We start from the raw sequence: 15,195 nt of genomic DNA, 5'->3' as shown, positions 1-15,195 counted from the left end.
AGCATTATAACGGTCGTTCTAACATAACAGCATTCCCAGTATTACAAGAACATAAACGAACTTACAGACAATGCTTCTTAAAGTCCCACAATGTACAATTACAGCTGGCTTCACTGGGACGCGATGTGTGCTGCCATCTTGAACATTGTGCAATGGCGGACCCCCAGCCTCGTCCGCCGATTATGACTACTCCATGCCATCTTAGCAGCGATCCGGAAAATATCGAGGTGATAAATTAAGCCCTGGGATACACGGAGTGCACACACGTGTCAAACACGCGTGTTCGATATGGATTTAATGAGCGCACACTCAGCATCGGCGGAGTTTGACTTCTATATTTGGGGGGGGGGGGGCGGGAGGGTCTCTCTGTCTCTTACATTCGGAATCGCAGATTCATATGTTTTTGATCTTTATTTTAACTTCTGAAAATATATTAATAACGGTGCCCCCTCCCTGTGTGCCCCCCTGCCAACTCCGCCCACGAGTCATTGAGCCCTGCATCGTCTGCAGTTGTCTCGTCACTCACAAATCTGTTGCCGGGATGCCGCTGCTCTTCGTGGACACGCCGGACATCAATTACCGTGATTGGCGATGGCCAGCCCGCGGAGATATGCCAGACGTGCCATACAGATAGCAAAGCTATGACCGACAGCAGTACAGACAGTCAGCCGTACAAACAGTCGTTCAAACAGTCGTTCAAACAGTCGTACAAACAGTCGTACAAACAGTCGTACAGACAGCAGTACAGATAGCAAAGCTATGACAGACAGCCGTACAGACAGCCGTACAAACAGTCGTCTGTACGGCTGTCTCTCATTGCTCCGCCAGACGCGAGGCGGTTGCAATGGCACGGATTGTGGTGTGTCAGTACTTGTGTAGGACTTGAGAAACACGCGTCACGCGTTGGGTTGAGATGTCTGCACGTGGCGGACAGTGAGGGCAAACGGGGACACAGGGCGCTGAGCGACTTACTGTTGTTGTTGTACCAATTAAGGTGGCATGGTCGTTAAGGGGGGCCGCAGGTGGCCGGGGGTAATTGAGGACGCAGGCCGGTGATTGGACGAGAGGTATGGGTGTCTGAAATTGGCGCCGCTGTGTGTACAACAATGCCACGTGGCACTGGGGGCTGGGGGCAAGTAGCGAAGCGGGGGATGATCCAATTAATTAAGGGGAATTGGATCAGGGATAAAGGAGGAGAGCGTGGAGAGAAACGGGAGTTGGTGCCTGGGACGCGTGACGAACGGATGGGGAGACGGAGCAGCAGATAGAGTGGGTATCGTATAAGGTAGCAGTGGATAAAGAGAGTATAGTATAAGGTAGCAGTGGACAGAGAGAATACAGTGTACGGTAGCAGTGGATAGAGAGAATACAGATAGAGTAGCAGTGGATGGAGCGAGTACAGTGTAGGATAGCAGCGGAGTAACGGACCTTGGTGGAGAGAGCTACGACGGAGTGAGACGGCAGAGAGAACAAAAAGCGACCGAGCTGGAGAGAGAGAGCAGAGACGTCGTGCCACTGCATCGCCAATGCCGACAAGCGAAGGCGGATCACAACTTGTGTCGGCTGAAAAACCTACCGGAGGTGCCCTTTGAAAATGTAAAGAGGAAGATGCTCTACTCCTACATAGTCCAGTTTCACCAACAGGACACCCTGAGGAACCACAAGGACCATGCCTGGAGGAAAGCCCTGCCCTGCATCTCTCCGGAGAGGCCTCGCTGGAGGCAACTCTACTCCAGCCCGACGTACAACCGCATCGGTGACCTCAGCTGGAGCATCGCCCACAAGTGCAAGAGCCTGGACTTGTTGTTCAAGGTCCTCAAAAACATCCTCCTAAAGTTCAGCCTCCACTTCTCCCCGACGGTCCTCATCTTTGGATACCAAAAGGGCGACGGACCCCAACATCTTCAGGGGCTGGTCAACGTGCTCGTCAGCTACGCCAAGCTCGCCATTTACAGGGCGAGGAAGGTGGCCCTGAAGGGGAAACGTCCGGCCAGCAGCCTGGGCATCTTCCGCACTCTGGTCGGAGCCAGGGTGTGGCTGGAGTTCTGCCATGCACGGCTGACCCACGCCGGGCCAGCCTTCAGGGAGCAGTGGGCGATGGAGGAGGCCGTGTGCTCGGTGGCAGATGACGGGGAGCTCTGCATGCTGATATGAGCTACCCGTCGTAGGCCGTCGGACTGCGAGAAGGGCTGCGTGCAGAACGAGAGAGAGTGAGCGAGAGGTGGGGGTTTACATAAAGCCAAGTTTAACATTTTACACACAAAAAATACGAAATGATGAACGAAGCAAAGTGCCGAATACACCAAGCATCTTCTTGTTTCCACTGATCGTAAAAAAAAAGAGGATCGCTGGAGGAGCAGAGGGAGAGCGAACGAAGCCAGCGGAGAGGAGCGAGCGAGCGGAGGGACATTGAGTGATGTTGATGGGGAGTTGTGACTGGAAGAGTACGGCGGGACATTGAGTGATGCCGACGGAGGAAATGTGAACTATATGAGTTAATAAAGAACCGGGAAAGACAAAGAAGCTGTCGCATCAGTACGAGTCCTACACTTGTAGAGTATTTTTTTTAAGAAGGAGCAGTGTGTGTGTGTGAGGCGTTATACAAACAGCGATTCAATAGCTTCACCCACGATTGAACTTTAGTCTTCGCGTGGTAAAGCGTTATTTGCAAGTATAATAAATAGCACATTACGTTTCGTTGTGTTAAAATAATAACTATGCATCATTTGATTGAAGTCGCGACCCTGAAAGGCGATAATGAATCGAATCACCGAGGGTTTGTGAATTGTGAAACCGCACACGTCTCACATCAGTGGTCAGTGATATCTGAACCGGTACTGGGTCACCACCACTTCAACAACCCGCATTTACGGGCGTAGTGAAGTATGGTCAAACAACCATGACCGACACAGCGAGGGGATCCCTTCTTCGGACACAGCAGATTGAGAGAGGACTCGCGCATATAAACCGTAGTTCTGTCTTTGAATGATTAATCTTGCTGCGTGTATGATTAAGATACATAATACTAAACACGCCAAGCTGTTTTAAGTCCGTGGGGGTGTGAGTGTATATATATACACACACACACACAGAGAGAGACATGCCGCGTTACGGGGAGGTCCCCTTTTAATGTACCTGAGCTCACGCACGGGTTAATGGTTGAGCACAAGAATCAGGCCTTGTAGATGACAAGTCACAACTCAACATCAACACACACCGAATTGCATTTCACCACACCCCATAAGCCCTGCACACACATATATATACACAGGCATACAACACGAAACAATGTGCGTCTGAGAGCATTACCTTCTCGAGCACCAATCAATAGCCACGCTAATAACGGAACGCCAACGCATCACCCATGGAACCTACCATCACCACCGACTTTGGGGACATCATCGCCACCATCGGCTTCGGCAAGTTCCAAAAGTGGCTCATCTTCTGGACGAGCCTCACGTGCCTTTTTGGGGACTTCCCCTCCTTCGTGCAGGTCTTCTCGGGCTCCGCCGTGCCGCACAGCTGCCGGCCAGACAGCGCGGGCGTCACGGGCTCAGCGGGGCCCACGAACGCGACCCCGGAGCCTGTGTCCGTGACCCCGAGTGATGGGCACGGAGGCGAGCCGGTGAACCCGTGCGTGCGCGTCCTCGACGCGAGTCTCCTCCGCCCGTGGGAGCACGGCGGGGGGAATGTCTCGAGCGGTGGTGCGTGGAGCACCCTCGCCACCGCCGCTGCTGATGGTGATGATGAGCTGGAGGCTTTTGGAAACTACAGCCAGGAGCCCTGCACCAACGGGTGGATGTACGACACCAGCCAGTATTCTTCGACCATCGTCACCGAGGTGATGCACACAATTGTGAAAAAGAGCTTTATAGCTCATCGGATTCCTCCAGTATGAATACATATTCTGATTCTCTACGCTGTATATAGATGTCTCTCTATGTAACTGTCCTGGCTCATTTGTATCCGTGCACGTTTTGCCTTCGTTTATGCATCGGGTGGAGGCGGTGGCGCAATTCGCAACGCAAAGTGCTTACGTACGAAAGTGCCCGTCTATGTTACATTCCAGGCCACGGGTAACGTCAGTGGCGAGCGATATCTGAACGGGTCCTAGGGACCCCCCCAGCCCCCTTCGTCACCAACCTGCACTTGATCCAGCGGGGTGAAGCATGGCGGGTGAGACTTCATCCAGCAGCTGTGGATTGACAATGACGGATCTCTCCATCTTTGTTCTCGTGCATTCGTCTGTCCGTGTGCTAAGTTTGATCTGGTGTGCGAGCGGAGCTGGCTGAACGAGATGTCGCAGGCGATGTTCATGCTGGGATTTCTGCTCGGCTCGGCTGGTGGGCCTCTCTCCGACAGGTGGGGGGCTGGGTGCGGAGGGGAGGGTGGGGCTGGGTGGGCAGGGGCTGGTCACCCCGTGGTGCCCTTATAAAACTCAACGTTTAACCTACTCACGCCGGCTTGTGCCCGCCCTCAGTCGGGCATATTTGCGGAATACACCACTCCGCCGTTGACCCTGGCCATTGACCGAGCAACCCAACGTTCCTACCAGCTTCCTCCGCAGGAATGTGTTTAAAATGGGAGCATTGGTATCGGGCATTGGTGGTGGTGGTAAAACATTCGAGGGAAGGAATTAATATAAAAGGTCGTGTGGGGTCACGCTGAGGGTTAGCCGGGGGGGGGGGGTCGCAGGACCACAGATAAAAAATTAAAGAGCACGATGGTAACAAGGGCGAGAAAAAAAGGAAAAGCGGGGGGGGGGGGGTGCTGTAGGTAAGCCAACGAAGATACTCGACTGTATAGTCAGGGGGGGAAACAACGAGAAAGAGGTGTGACTGGGAGGGATTTTGTGGAAAGTTCCAGAAGGTGGGGAGTGAGAGGATAGATACGGGGGTGGGTGGGGGGGTTGTGGGTCAGCAGCTCGGGGCTCCCGGACAAAAAAAAGTTGCTCAAGTAACAGCCTCCTAGGGAAGTGCGTCACCGAGTGTGTGGGGAGCGGTGGTGCAGCGGTGGTGCCGCACTACGAACCCGGCGAGCCGAGTTCGAGTCTCGCTCACGGCCAACACCGGTGACGATTATATGAGCGAGTCCTGGGCCTTCCCCTAGGTCGACTCAGTCAAAAAATTTGAGTACCTGTTTCAGTGTGGAAACATCGCCACTGGGGAGACAAAGGCGGTCGGGCGTGGTGCTGGCCACCCACCCCCTCGTGTGCCGTGCCGGCCTTCGTAGGTGCTCGCAAACAGCACTCGACCCAACAATCTGTCAATTCTATACGGGGGATCTGTGTCTGTTATCGAGTGTGCGTTACCGAAACAATAAATGTTTCCCTTCCCAGTACGACTCGTAGGGATTCCCTTTCGTGGAGGGCACCAAAGCGAAATCGCACCCCACTTTGAACTTAATCCAGCTGCGAGTTGAATGATGTGGCACGCGGCACGCATGTCCCACCCATTCGCAGGTACGGACGGAAGGGACTTATTGTCGTGGCCATGGTCTGGCATTTTATCTGCGGGCTCGGCAGCGCGTTCTCCCCGAACGTTGCCCTCTACATCGTCTTCCGCTTCGGAGTGGGCCTCGGCATGTCGTTCATCCTCGGCAACCCCATCGTGCTCAGTGAGTCTAACATTCGCGAGCTCGTTTGGCGCTTCATTGCTACGCATTGTCCGTCGACCCATAACGGTTTACCCGTTATATTGCACGGGGAAATTGAGTACAAAAAAAACACGTTTCGTCTATCTGTTTGTGTTTCTCCCTTGTGATGGGACTTTGTAGGATGAACGTTGAGATTTATAAAGGGGCACGGGGTGACCAATAAGGTCTGTAATGAGATAAGCAGTGGGGTTTACAGGTATGTGTATGTAGCCGGTCCGCTCTGTCCACTCTCCTCCCATCGTGAATCCTTTCGAGGGGGTAGACAGGTCGTCTAAATAGACAACAATAACAACAACAACAAAAACAATAAATTTCGGAGGCGAGCAGTAGACCGGTGCGTTGTATTCTGTCCTCTGGAGAAGTGGGCGACTCGACAACAGCTGAGCACGGGGGGGAGGGGTTGTGAGACGGCACTTTATTTCAAGAGTCCTGTTCAGAAGGTCAATTGGGTATCTGCAATAGCGATCAGAGATACCCTCCACGTCACAACACCGCAGCTGAATTCCTCGGTTCAGAAGATAGCCAGAATCAACATTTGGGGCATGCCTCATACACTGCTGTGCACGTGTTGACTCGGGGGTTCATTCTCTGATCACCATTTGCCTGCTCTTAAATAATAATAATCATAAAAGGCACTTGGCTACCCCGAGCTATGCAAAATAGTTCTTTAGGTTCCCATAGGTGAGCTCACACCGGCGGCATGGACAACGCTCAGACCTCTCTGTTAATCGACTGCTGGATAAAGGGCCTCCTAACCCTACACGGGCAGGGATCGGAAACCAAAATAACAAGGATACTTTTTTTTTGGGGGGGGGGGGGAGAATTCGCTAACAAACAAAAAAACTCCTCAATATTTCAAGAGCCGCAATGCACTGTGGCGGACACCAAGACGGCGGTGGGTCCTTAATCAACAACGTCACGAAGCAGTCCGCAAAGAGTCGCGTGCGGTTCCGGAGCCGCAGGTTTGCTGATCCTTGGGTCACAGCAGTGCCGGATTATCCTCGTTGCAAAAGTAGCTCCGTATGTAGTAGCTACATCTGTAGTAGCTACGGGCCACGCACTTTCAAGGGCCCAGCACGAAATGCTTTCAAGATATCAATTCCGGTTCAGTGATTCTGCACTTGCTTTATTACTATAGTACTATACTGCCTTCAACTTTTATGAACGACTGGATCTTTAAGGTTAGAGATTTTTCCTATTATCTTGCTCTATAGCAAATGAAAAAAATGCAATTACTCTACTATGCAAGTAAAAAAAATAGTGTTTTAATATTTGTGTTTTTTATTTATATTTGTTATGTTTATATTTGAAGAATATTTGTTTTGTCCCTGAGTAGTACGTGTTATTTCGTAATAGCTTATGCCTCAAAAGTGCAGAAAAAGGCTATTGTTCCCCACAAACTTTGCTTTTGTGACCGGACTTTATGTTTTCTCATTGAAAATAGGTAAATTTCAAAATATCACTGTCCTGGTCACAAAAGCAAAGTTTGTGGGGAATAATCGCCATTTTCTGCACTTTTGAGGCATAAGCAATAAAAAAAACAACACTTAGTACCCAGAGACAAAATAAATATTGTTCTTTGTTACACAGTGATCAGCACGGGGGAGACAAAAGGCAGCCGAGGGCATGGTTTCGGCCATCCACCCCTTCCCTCGTGTGCTGTCACCGGCCTCCATCGGGCCTACTCGCTAACAGCACTTGCCCCAACAGTCTGCTAATGCTATACGGGGGAACCATTTCTCGTTCTGCGTGCAGTCATGGAGTGGTGCGGCACGTCCACGAGAACCCTGGCCGCCCTGGTCCCCCAGGCCTCGCGGGGCATGGGGCAGGTGCTGCTCGCCACGCTGGCCTACTTCATCCGCGACTGGCGAATGTTCCAGCTCGTCGTCACCATCCCCCCCTTCGTGGCCTTCATCGTCTACTTGTGGTGACCGCGACGCTCTCGCAAACCGCGACGGCACGCGGTTCATCGGTTCATCGACCTGCCGCGCGATGAGGGCCTCCCCATGCCGCGCAGGCTGCTCATGATGTTAATGTTGATAATGCCGATGCTGGTATTGATGGTGGTGCTGCATGAGTACGACTACATAGCCGTCAACCCATACGGTTCACCCGTATTGTACAGGGAAATTGAGTTTTCAGGTCCATAAGGCGTACAGACGTTTTAGTGCGGGAGATTTTTTTGTGTCTATTTCTTCGTGTTTTTCACTTGCGATGGGACTTTGTAGGATTAATTTTGAGATTTATAAGGGCACGTGTGACCAGTAAGGTAACACATTCCTGCGGTGGGAGCTGGTAGGAACGTTGGGTTGCTCGGTCAATGGCCAGGGTCAACGGCGGCGTGGTTTATTCCGCAAATATGGCCGACAGTGAGGGCGGGCACAAGCCAGCGTGAGTAGCTTAAACGTTGAGTTTTATAAGGGCACCACGGGGTGACCAGCCCCTCCCCACCCAGCCCCACCTCTCCCACCCCCCACCCAGCCCCACCCTCCACCCAGCCCCACCCTCCCCACCCAGCCCCTCCCTCCCCCTCCCCAACCTCCCCTCCCTCCCTCCCCTCCCCTCCCCACCCAGCCCTACCCTCCCCACCCAGCCCCTCCCTCCCCCTCCCCACCCTCCCCTCCCTCCCTCCCCTCCCCTCCCCACCCAGCCCCACCCTCCCCACCCAGCCCCTCCCGGCACGACGGACACAATAATCCCCTGTGGGCTGGTGTAACCAGGAGATTCCTACCAGTATTAATTGGTCTGTAACAAGTTAGACACCGATAAGGGATTTGCAGCGATGTGACTATGACGGAGGTCATACTGATGCCGCTGCTGCTGAGGACACTGCTGAAAGTGCTGCTGGTGCTGATGAATATGATGATGATTCTGCTGCTGATGCTGCTTATGATAATGATGATATTGACACTGCTGAGAATGATTTTCCGACTGATTATGCTGGCGTAGATTATTACATCGCCAACCGTACTAATCTGCACCTCCGATTAGCAGGGTTGGTTACGTACGGTACGAAGTTCAACGTGCATACATGCAAAGATGATGTTCTTAATGATGCTGATGCTGCTGTTACCGATAACGATGTTGACGAGGGCATTGCCACTAATGACGATGCCGCCGATCATTGCCGATGACATCGCGTGGCGCGGCAGCATCGTTCCCGAGTCGGCGCGGTGGCTCTACATGAGGGGGGACCACGATCGCGCCAAGAAACTCATCATGGAAGCGGCCAAGCAGAATGGCGTCAGGCTACCCACGCACATGGTGGACACGGTGAGAGTGTTTTGGCCACCCGAGTTCTTCGCTGCGTGCCGCGGGTTCCAGGTATCGATTGGGGCAAGCTCTCGTGTTGCTTTTTTTGGGGGGTAGAATTTTTTTCGCCCCCCCCCCCGGCGCATCCCGATTGTGTTAACGGTGTAATGTCACCAAGTAAATAATTCCCTCGGAAGTCTCGCAAAGTCGTTGCACTCCTTTTGTGTCAAGAGAACGGTCGTGGGATTTCTCTTTCGCTCGACTCCTGTCAAAAAGTTCTTCAAGTGGGCGCTTTATCCTACGCGCAGCAGAGGGTGCAATTTCCCACACGCACTGCCTTGAGATCGATTGCCTCATGACAGCCAAAGCGATATTGTTAATACTCAGAGTTGGAAAGTGACAAATTAAACGAACACGTACATTGAAATACGAGGTTTTGTTGGTGGTGTCTTTGGTAACTGGGTTTAGATAATTCACTCACAACTCACGAGGACCTATCATTATCACGGGTGGCTAGGACCCAGATGTGGACTCAGGCTATCAACGCTCGTCATTCCGCCCCCCGTGTTAGCTCCCGTGAGCCTCCTGGTCACTCAGTTTTAGTATCATCGATGGATACAACTCCAGTGAGGATTTCCATGACTTAACTTTGATCCCCGTGTCTAACATTCAAATTTGGTTGGTCCCCTGGAAACTGTTATGTCAGCATTTCACTGCGAATGTAAATTTCTTTACCTAATATGCTTATAGTTGTATGCACTGTCGGTTTCTATCTACATTATAGGCAGCCTCGTTTCTTTCACGTTTACTTTTCCCCGTGTTTTTCCTTTGCTATTTGTGTTAGAAAAGAGGCCCGCAGTTTCAGCATGTTTTCATTCGACTAAATGATCCTTCGAAGGTGTCCTTGCAGGACCTGCAGCTTGCCATCTCAGTATTCACGAATTAAAAGGCCGCGCAGATTACACACGCGGCATATAAATAGTCACCCTTGCTCGCTATTGTTGGTGGAGTCTCACAAATGCTTTATCGGGTCAATAACTTATTAATACAGCGCCGAAATTCTCCGGGCTGGACCGGTTTACTCCAGCGCCCGGCTCATCTACGCGACCCGACAATCATTAACACACTTGCACATCGTTCAAGAAAGCCACCGTCCCATCATGTCGCATTTTGACTACCCCGGCAAGGGCACCCTCTGAGTAAGGTATTTCTCACTGGTCTTGGCAATAGCATTTATCTATGGAAGCAGATTCCACTTTTAAGCCGTTGGTCAGAGTTGCTGACCTCGTGCCTATTCACATGACTATCGGTATCAATGACAAACGAATAGCCAACGTGCTGTCGGCGTTACTAAGAGTTAACCTCCCAAACCAGAAAGTCCTAACGCTTCCCTGTCATCTATATCTACTCCCCTCCACGCGCTGCCTTCTCCAGCAACAGGGCTTGCAGCTGGAGCCCCCCAATTAATATTAGCTCAAAAAGGGAGGTCACTTTTATCTGCCACTGTTCAAGTTCAAGTTCAAGACTTTCTGTTCTCTTGCCCATCACTGCCTGCCTCTCCCTCGAAAATGAATTCCAACTCTTTCTGTAGAGCGTTTTGAAATGCGGCCGCTTTTAGATGCTGTACAAAAATATTCATCACTACAGATTCCAATAAACTAGACAATAAACGACTGTATTCACCCCCCCCCCACTCCCTGGTGATTTAGAGTTACAATTGGACTTCTGTTTGCTTGGCTGCTTGCATGCGTGGGCAGCGGTAGTGTAGTGGTCAGCGCGCTGCGCTACAACACCGGTGACCAGAGTTCGATTCCCGCTCACGGCCCACATTGGTGAGCCGTGAGCGGGAATCGAACTCTGGTCACCGGTTTTGAGGTCGAGTCGACCTAGGCCCCCCTAGGTCGACTCGACCTCAAAAATGAGTATCCGGTGCAATGTGCAAATATCGCTACTGGGGAAACAAAGTGTGCGGCTGGGCGCGGTGCTGACCCCCCCCCCACCACCCCCTCGTGCGCCTCGCTAATAGGTTAACAGCATATTCTTGGTTCTTTCGGTAAAGTTACGTAAATAGAAAATAACATAAAAATACATCTGTATTGTTAATTTAAATTTTATTATTTTATTTAAGATTTTTTGTTTTCTATCTACGTGACTTTACAAAAAGAACCAATAATATGAATTCCTGCAGTCACGAAAGTTTTAAGTCAAAAAAAGGTTAACAGCACTTGCCAAAACAGTCTCAAACGTCGTACTACTCAAATTGTAAATGTTGTGGATTTACGCTCCAACACACCGGTGGGCTGAATTAGTTACTAATTGGCGTTTGGTTTACGTGACAAGTCCCTTATTAATTGGCTGTCGGGTGGTGGAGGGTTACGACACATTTACACTTGCGCGATCTAACCCAAAAACCTTTATTGTGAATAATTTTGGTCGCGAAAGCCTACGTGTTAAACAAAACAGTATGTTTAGGCGACACGGGGGATCACTGTCCTTGTGCGTCCCCCTGCTCCAGTTGTCAATGGAGAAGAAGAAGTCCTCGACGTCCGCGCTCGACCTCTTTAGAACGTTCCACATGCGACGTCTCACCCTGACCATCCTCTACCTCTGGTGAGATGTCACAGTCAAAATTAGCAGGGTAACAAATTCACTCCCCCACCCACCCAGCCTCCCCCCGCCCCGGGGCTCCCCTCTGCCTCCACGTCCCACGATTCAATTAGCTGCACTACGAGACGCGCTGGATTACAAGACGCACCTCTGACTATTGCTTTAAATTACGGGGGGGGGGGGGGGGTCATATAATTTGGAGAATGCCTAAATCGTTCCAAGTCAAGAGTCGTGATTAAGATCAAAGAACAACTTTATATATTATTTGTATCCTTGCGAAAAGTGGCCTCACGGGTCACCTGAACCCATTATTCCTCCCCATCGTCACGTTAGTTAACATTCTAATTATTATAGTTATCTTAACATGTTGAGCAAAACCTTCCCAGAACTAAGTTTTGTTTTCGTCACGTGTATGTCCGTAGTACGACGTTGAACTTATTTCGCACTGGCAAGGGTGACCTAAGTGAACAAGCGACAATAACATCCTAATAAATCACATTATTGGTTCTTTCGGTAAAGTCACGTGACTTTACCGAAAGAACCAAGAATATGAATCCCTGCAGTCACGGAAGCTTTAAATCTAAATCCGAATAAATCATTACATATATACGGGGGGGGGGGGGGGGTTGGGGGCAGGCAGTCGCCAAACACCCCACAGCTTAGAGGCAATAATAAGAGGGAACACGATTGTGTGTGTTTTATTAATCATGGTTGCTGTGCACTGACCCAAAGGACTAACATGGCAAGGGACCCCATCAGCAACCGGCGCGATATGACCGTGAAGACATTCCTCAATTTGAGCAGTTATAGGAACCGGGGTGGGGGGAGGGGGGTGAGAGACAATGGGCGAGGCAATTCCAAAGTTGGACATTGAAAGGAAACAAGCAGAGAGAGAGAAGTGTTGTGACCTTCAATGCGACTGGTGGTGGTGGTGGTGGTTGAACAGCGTGGACGAGACGATACAGTCAGCCAGTCTGGTAGACCGAGTGTTCAACGTGGCGGTAGTCATCGATGAGTGAGGTTACATGGGAACGGTAGCGAAAGGTCGTAGCGATAGAAGAGCGATGAGGAGGTGGGTGACTGGAGTGAAACAAATGAAGCAGAGGGTGATGATGGACATCACGAGCAGAGAAGGGAGACAAAATAACCAAGAAGGAAAACGAAAATCTGCCATCCACACAGACTCTTGGCGTAATGGAAATAATTGTTTATTTCTGTATTGTTTTGTCCGTCTGCTGAAGCATGAACCTCTCTGCAGGTTGATGGTGAGCATGTCCTACTACAAACTGAGCCTCAGCTCCACGGGATTTGGCCTCAGCATCTACCTCACCCAGATGATCTTCGGAGTCACCGAATCGCCGGCCCGCTTTTGCCTGCCGTGGTTTTTGGAGCGCTTCGGTCGCCGGCCAAGCATGTTCACCGTCCAGTTTGTCGGGGGCTTGGCCTGCATCATCCTCGCGCTCATCCCTGATGGTGAGAGGCCACCCTGTCCAAGTTGCCACCACACACTGCATCGACACACTGGTCACTGTGGGTTGTTGGTTGTTGAAGGTGGATGGGGGGGGGGGGCTAGGGCCCCAGGAACTGCCATGTACATTGCAGAATGCGCTAACCACTGCCCCGCCACTCCCAGCCCTTTTGCGATTTGCAACACGATACACGATCTTCGCTATCCTTTCATGCGTGGAAGCGACTGCCCCACAACATCACCACGGATAACGGTGGGGGCTCCCCTCCTGCAATGGAACCAACTGTGCCGCCGGGACGCGTGCTGTTGTGGTCGTGCTTGTGGTGGCGATGGCCGTGATTGTGTCGGTGCTGGTGGCATTGGGGCAGACCTGCGAGTGGTCACCACGGTGATGGCGGTCTTGGTGAAGACGTGCATGGCGTGCGCTTTCTCCGTCCTCTTGGTCTACTCGACAGAGCTCTTCCCCACCACCCACCGGTAGGAAGGGGGGGGGGGATCCCCATAGACAGCCCCGCGGACAAAGCACAACGTTCGCGCGCCCCATCTCGTCGTATAATCGGGGTTCAGCTTTATTTGGTGCTTTTGAACGGGAGTCCACACGAGGATCAGCACGAACACGTGTGGGGGCACATGAGATGCTGCCCTTTCTTGTACACCAAGCATTGTTCATCAAACACGATAGATAAAAAAAAACCACCGTCACTCTATGCCGTTGTCGTACCAAGTTGCAATGGATGCTCAGAGCGAACACGTTTGTTGGCGTCAGTTGCCTGTAAATGACCCAAGTGTGTTACTGCACAGCGACTTTGTGGGTAGAATAATTTAGCGCAGCAAAACATATTGTCGTATTGTACTTCTATGTTCCCATGTTTATGCTGCCCGTGCCCTCACCCACCGGTGACGGCCCTCATCCAGCATTTGGATGAGGCCTGACGAGAGCTGTTCATGTACGCGTCACATAAACAGCAGTGTCCTCCACCAGACGCACCGTTTCCACTGACAATGTTCTGCGCGCGCAATGCCGACCGCGCGCAAGTGCGCGAGCGTGGCCCCTACACGACGGCCGAGTTGCCCCAGACCGTTGACGTCGTCTCGACAGACAAAACGGACTGGGGATGTCGGCAATGTCGGGCAGCCTGGGTGGAATTCTGGCTCCCATGGTGTCCCTTCTCGGCGCCTACCACCGCGTCATCCCGCTCACGTTGGTGGGCGTCGGCGTGCTCGTCAGCTCGCTGCTCTGCCTGTGGCTGCCGGAGACCAGGAACGTCAAGCTGCCCGACGTTCTACCGACCAAAGCAGAGTTGGCGCACAAGTACGTGTCCGACAAATTTTTTTTTTTTGGGGGGGGGGGGGGGTGGGGTGGGGGGGTTTAACACCTTTTGCAAGTTTGGCGTGCGTCACGGGGAAAAGTGTCACCGGGCGATTGTCACGTCTTGTCGGTGACAACGGGGTTTTGTTGAAAAGTGCTTTTGATGGACAATCATTTGGTCTACTGAGCAACTAACCGTGGGTAGCTCGAGGACTTCTGTCTTTGACCTGAATTGTAGTTGCCATTCCATTTATCCATTCGGGGTCATATTTGCCGAGATTTGGGAAAGCAATTTGGATGTTGCCGTGATGGAGGCAGTCGGGGTCCGCTCTCTGTCTGGATGGATAAAGTCATCTGTGCATATTGCTCACTTGACCGCGGTGCCTGTGTCTGGTGTCATGTAGGGCCAAGCTGAAGAAGGCAGGAGTGGCGCAGAACGGCGCGGCGAAGGGCAGCCTCAAGGTTTTCACGACGAGACTCTAAGTGGAGCGAGGGGATAGAGAGGAAGTGGTGTGCGGTGGAAGTCTACAATGGTACCATTGTTTTTAAAACGTGGACATAACTGTCGGTCGGTTGATGTTTACAGACTCAACAATGCTTTGGCACCGTCTGCTATGAAAATGTGCAATTTTAACAATTTGTCCAACGGACCTCAAGATTTAAAATAAAATAAAAATTACGCTTGATATCGAGAAGTGATCTTTTTCCCCCCGTGTTTTGTTTTACCGACGCGGTTTAATTTCTCTGCCCAATTCTCGTACTGTTGGTAACACGTCATCAGTGTCGTTTTAATTTGGAATTCCGGCACCTAGCAGAGCACCACCTTGCCAGGATGTGGCCGTGGAAGATGATGAAACAGAACTACTTCTGATTCACTTCAAGTCGGCCTTACAAACCACGCTGA

At 51.4% G+C, this 15,195-nt stretch overlaps 1 protein-coding gene across 1 annotated transcript; it reads left to right on the top strand.

Moving 5' to 3' along the window:
* Positions 1-3,074: 3,074 nt before the first annotated feature.
* On the top strand, positions 3,075-14,986 carry LOC144721011 (solute carrier family 22 member 13-like). The gene is made up of 10 exons (XM_078598287.1): positions 3,075-3,841; positions 4,262-4,362; positions 5,462-5,616; positions 7,411-7,582; positions 8,808-8,928; positions 11,423-11,517; positions 12,773-12,987; positions 13,351-13,459; positions 14,082-14,294; positions 14,696-14,986. Exons 1-10 carry the CDS (start codon positions 3,365-3,367, stop codon positions 14,772-14,774), a joined length of 1,737 nt encoding a protein of 578 aa, XP_078454413.1. The 5' UTR covers positions 3,075-3,364; the 3' UTR covers positions 14,775-14,986.
* The last annotated feature ends 209 nt before the right edge of the window (positions 14,987-15,195 follow it).

Source organism: Lampetra planeri, chromosome 10 (genome assembly GCF_965212315.1).
Source record: "Lampetra planeri chromosome 10, kcLamPlan1.2.h2, whole genome shotgun sequence".
NCBI lineage: Eukaryota > Metazoa > Chordata > Hyperoartia > Petromyzontiformes > Petromyzontidae > Lampetra > Lampetra planeri.
The sequence above is the reverse complement of the archived record's forward strand: the minus strand, read 5'-3'. Positions and strand labels throughout refer to the sequence as shown.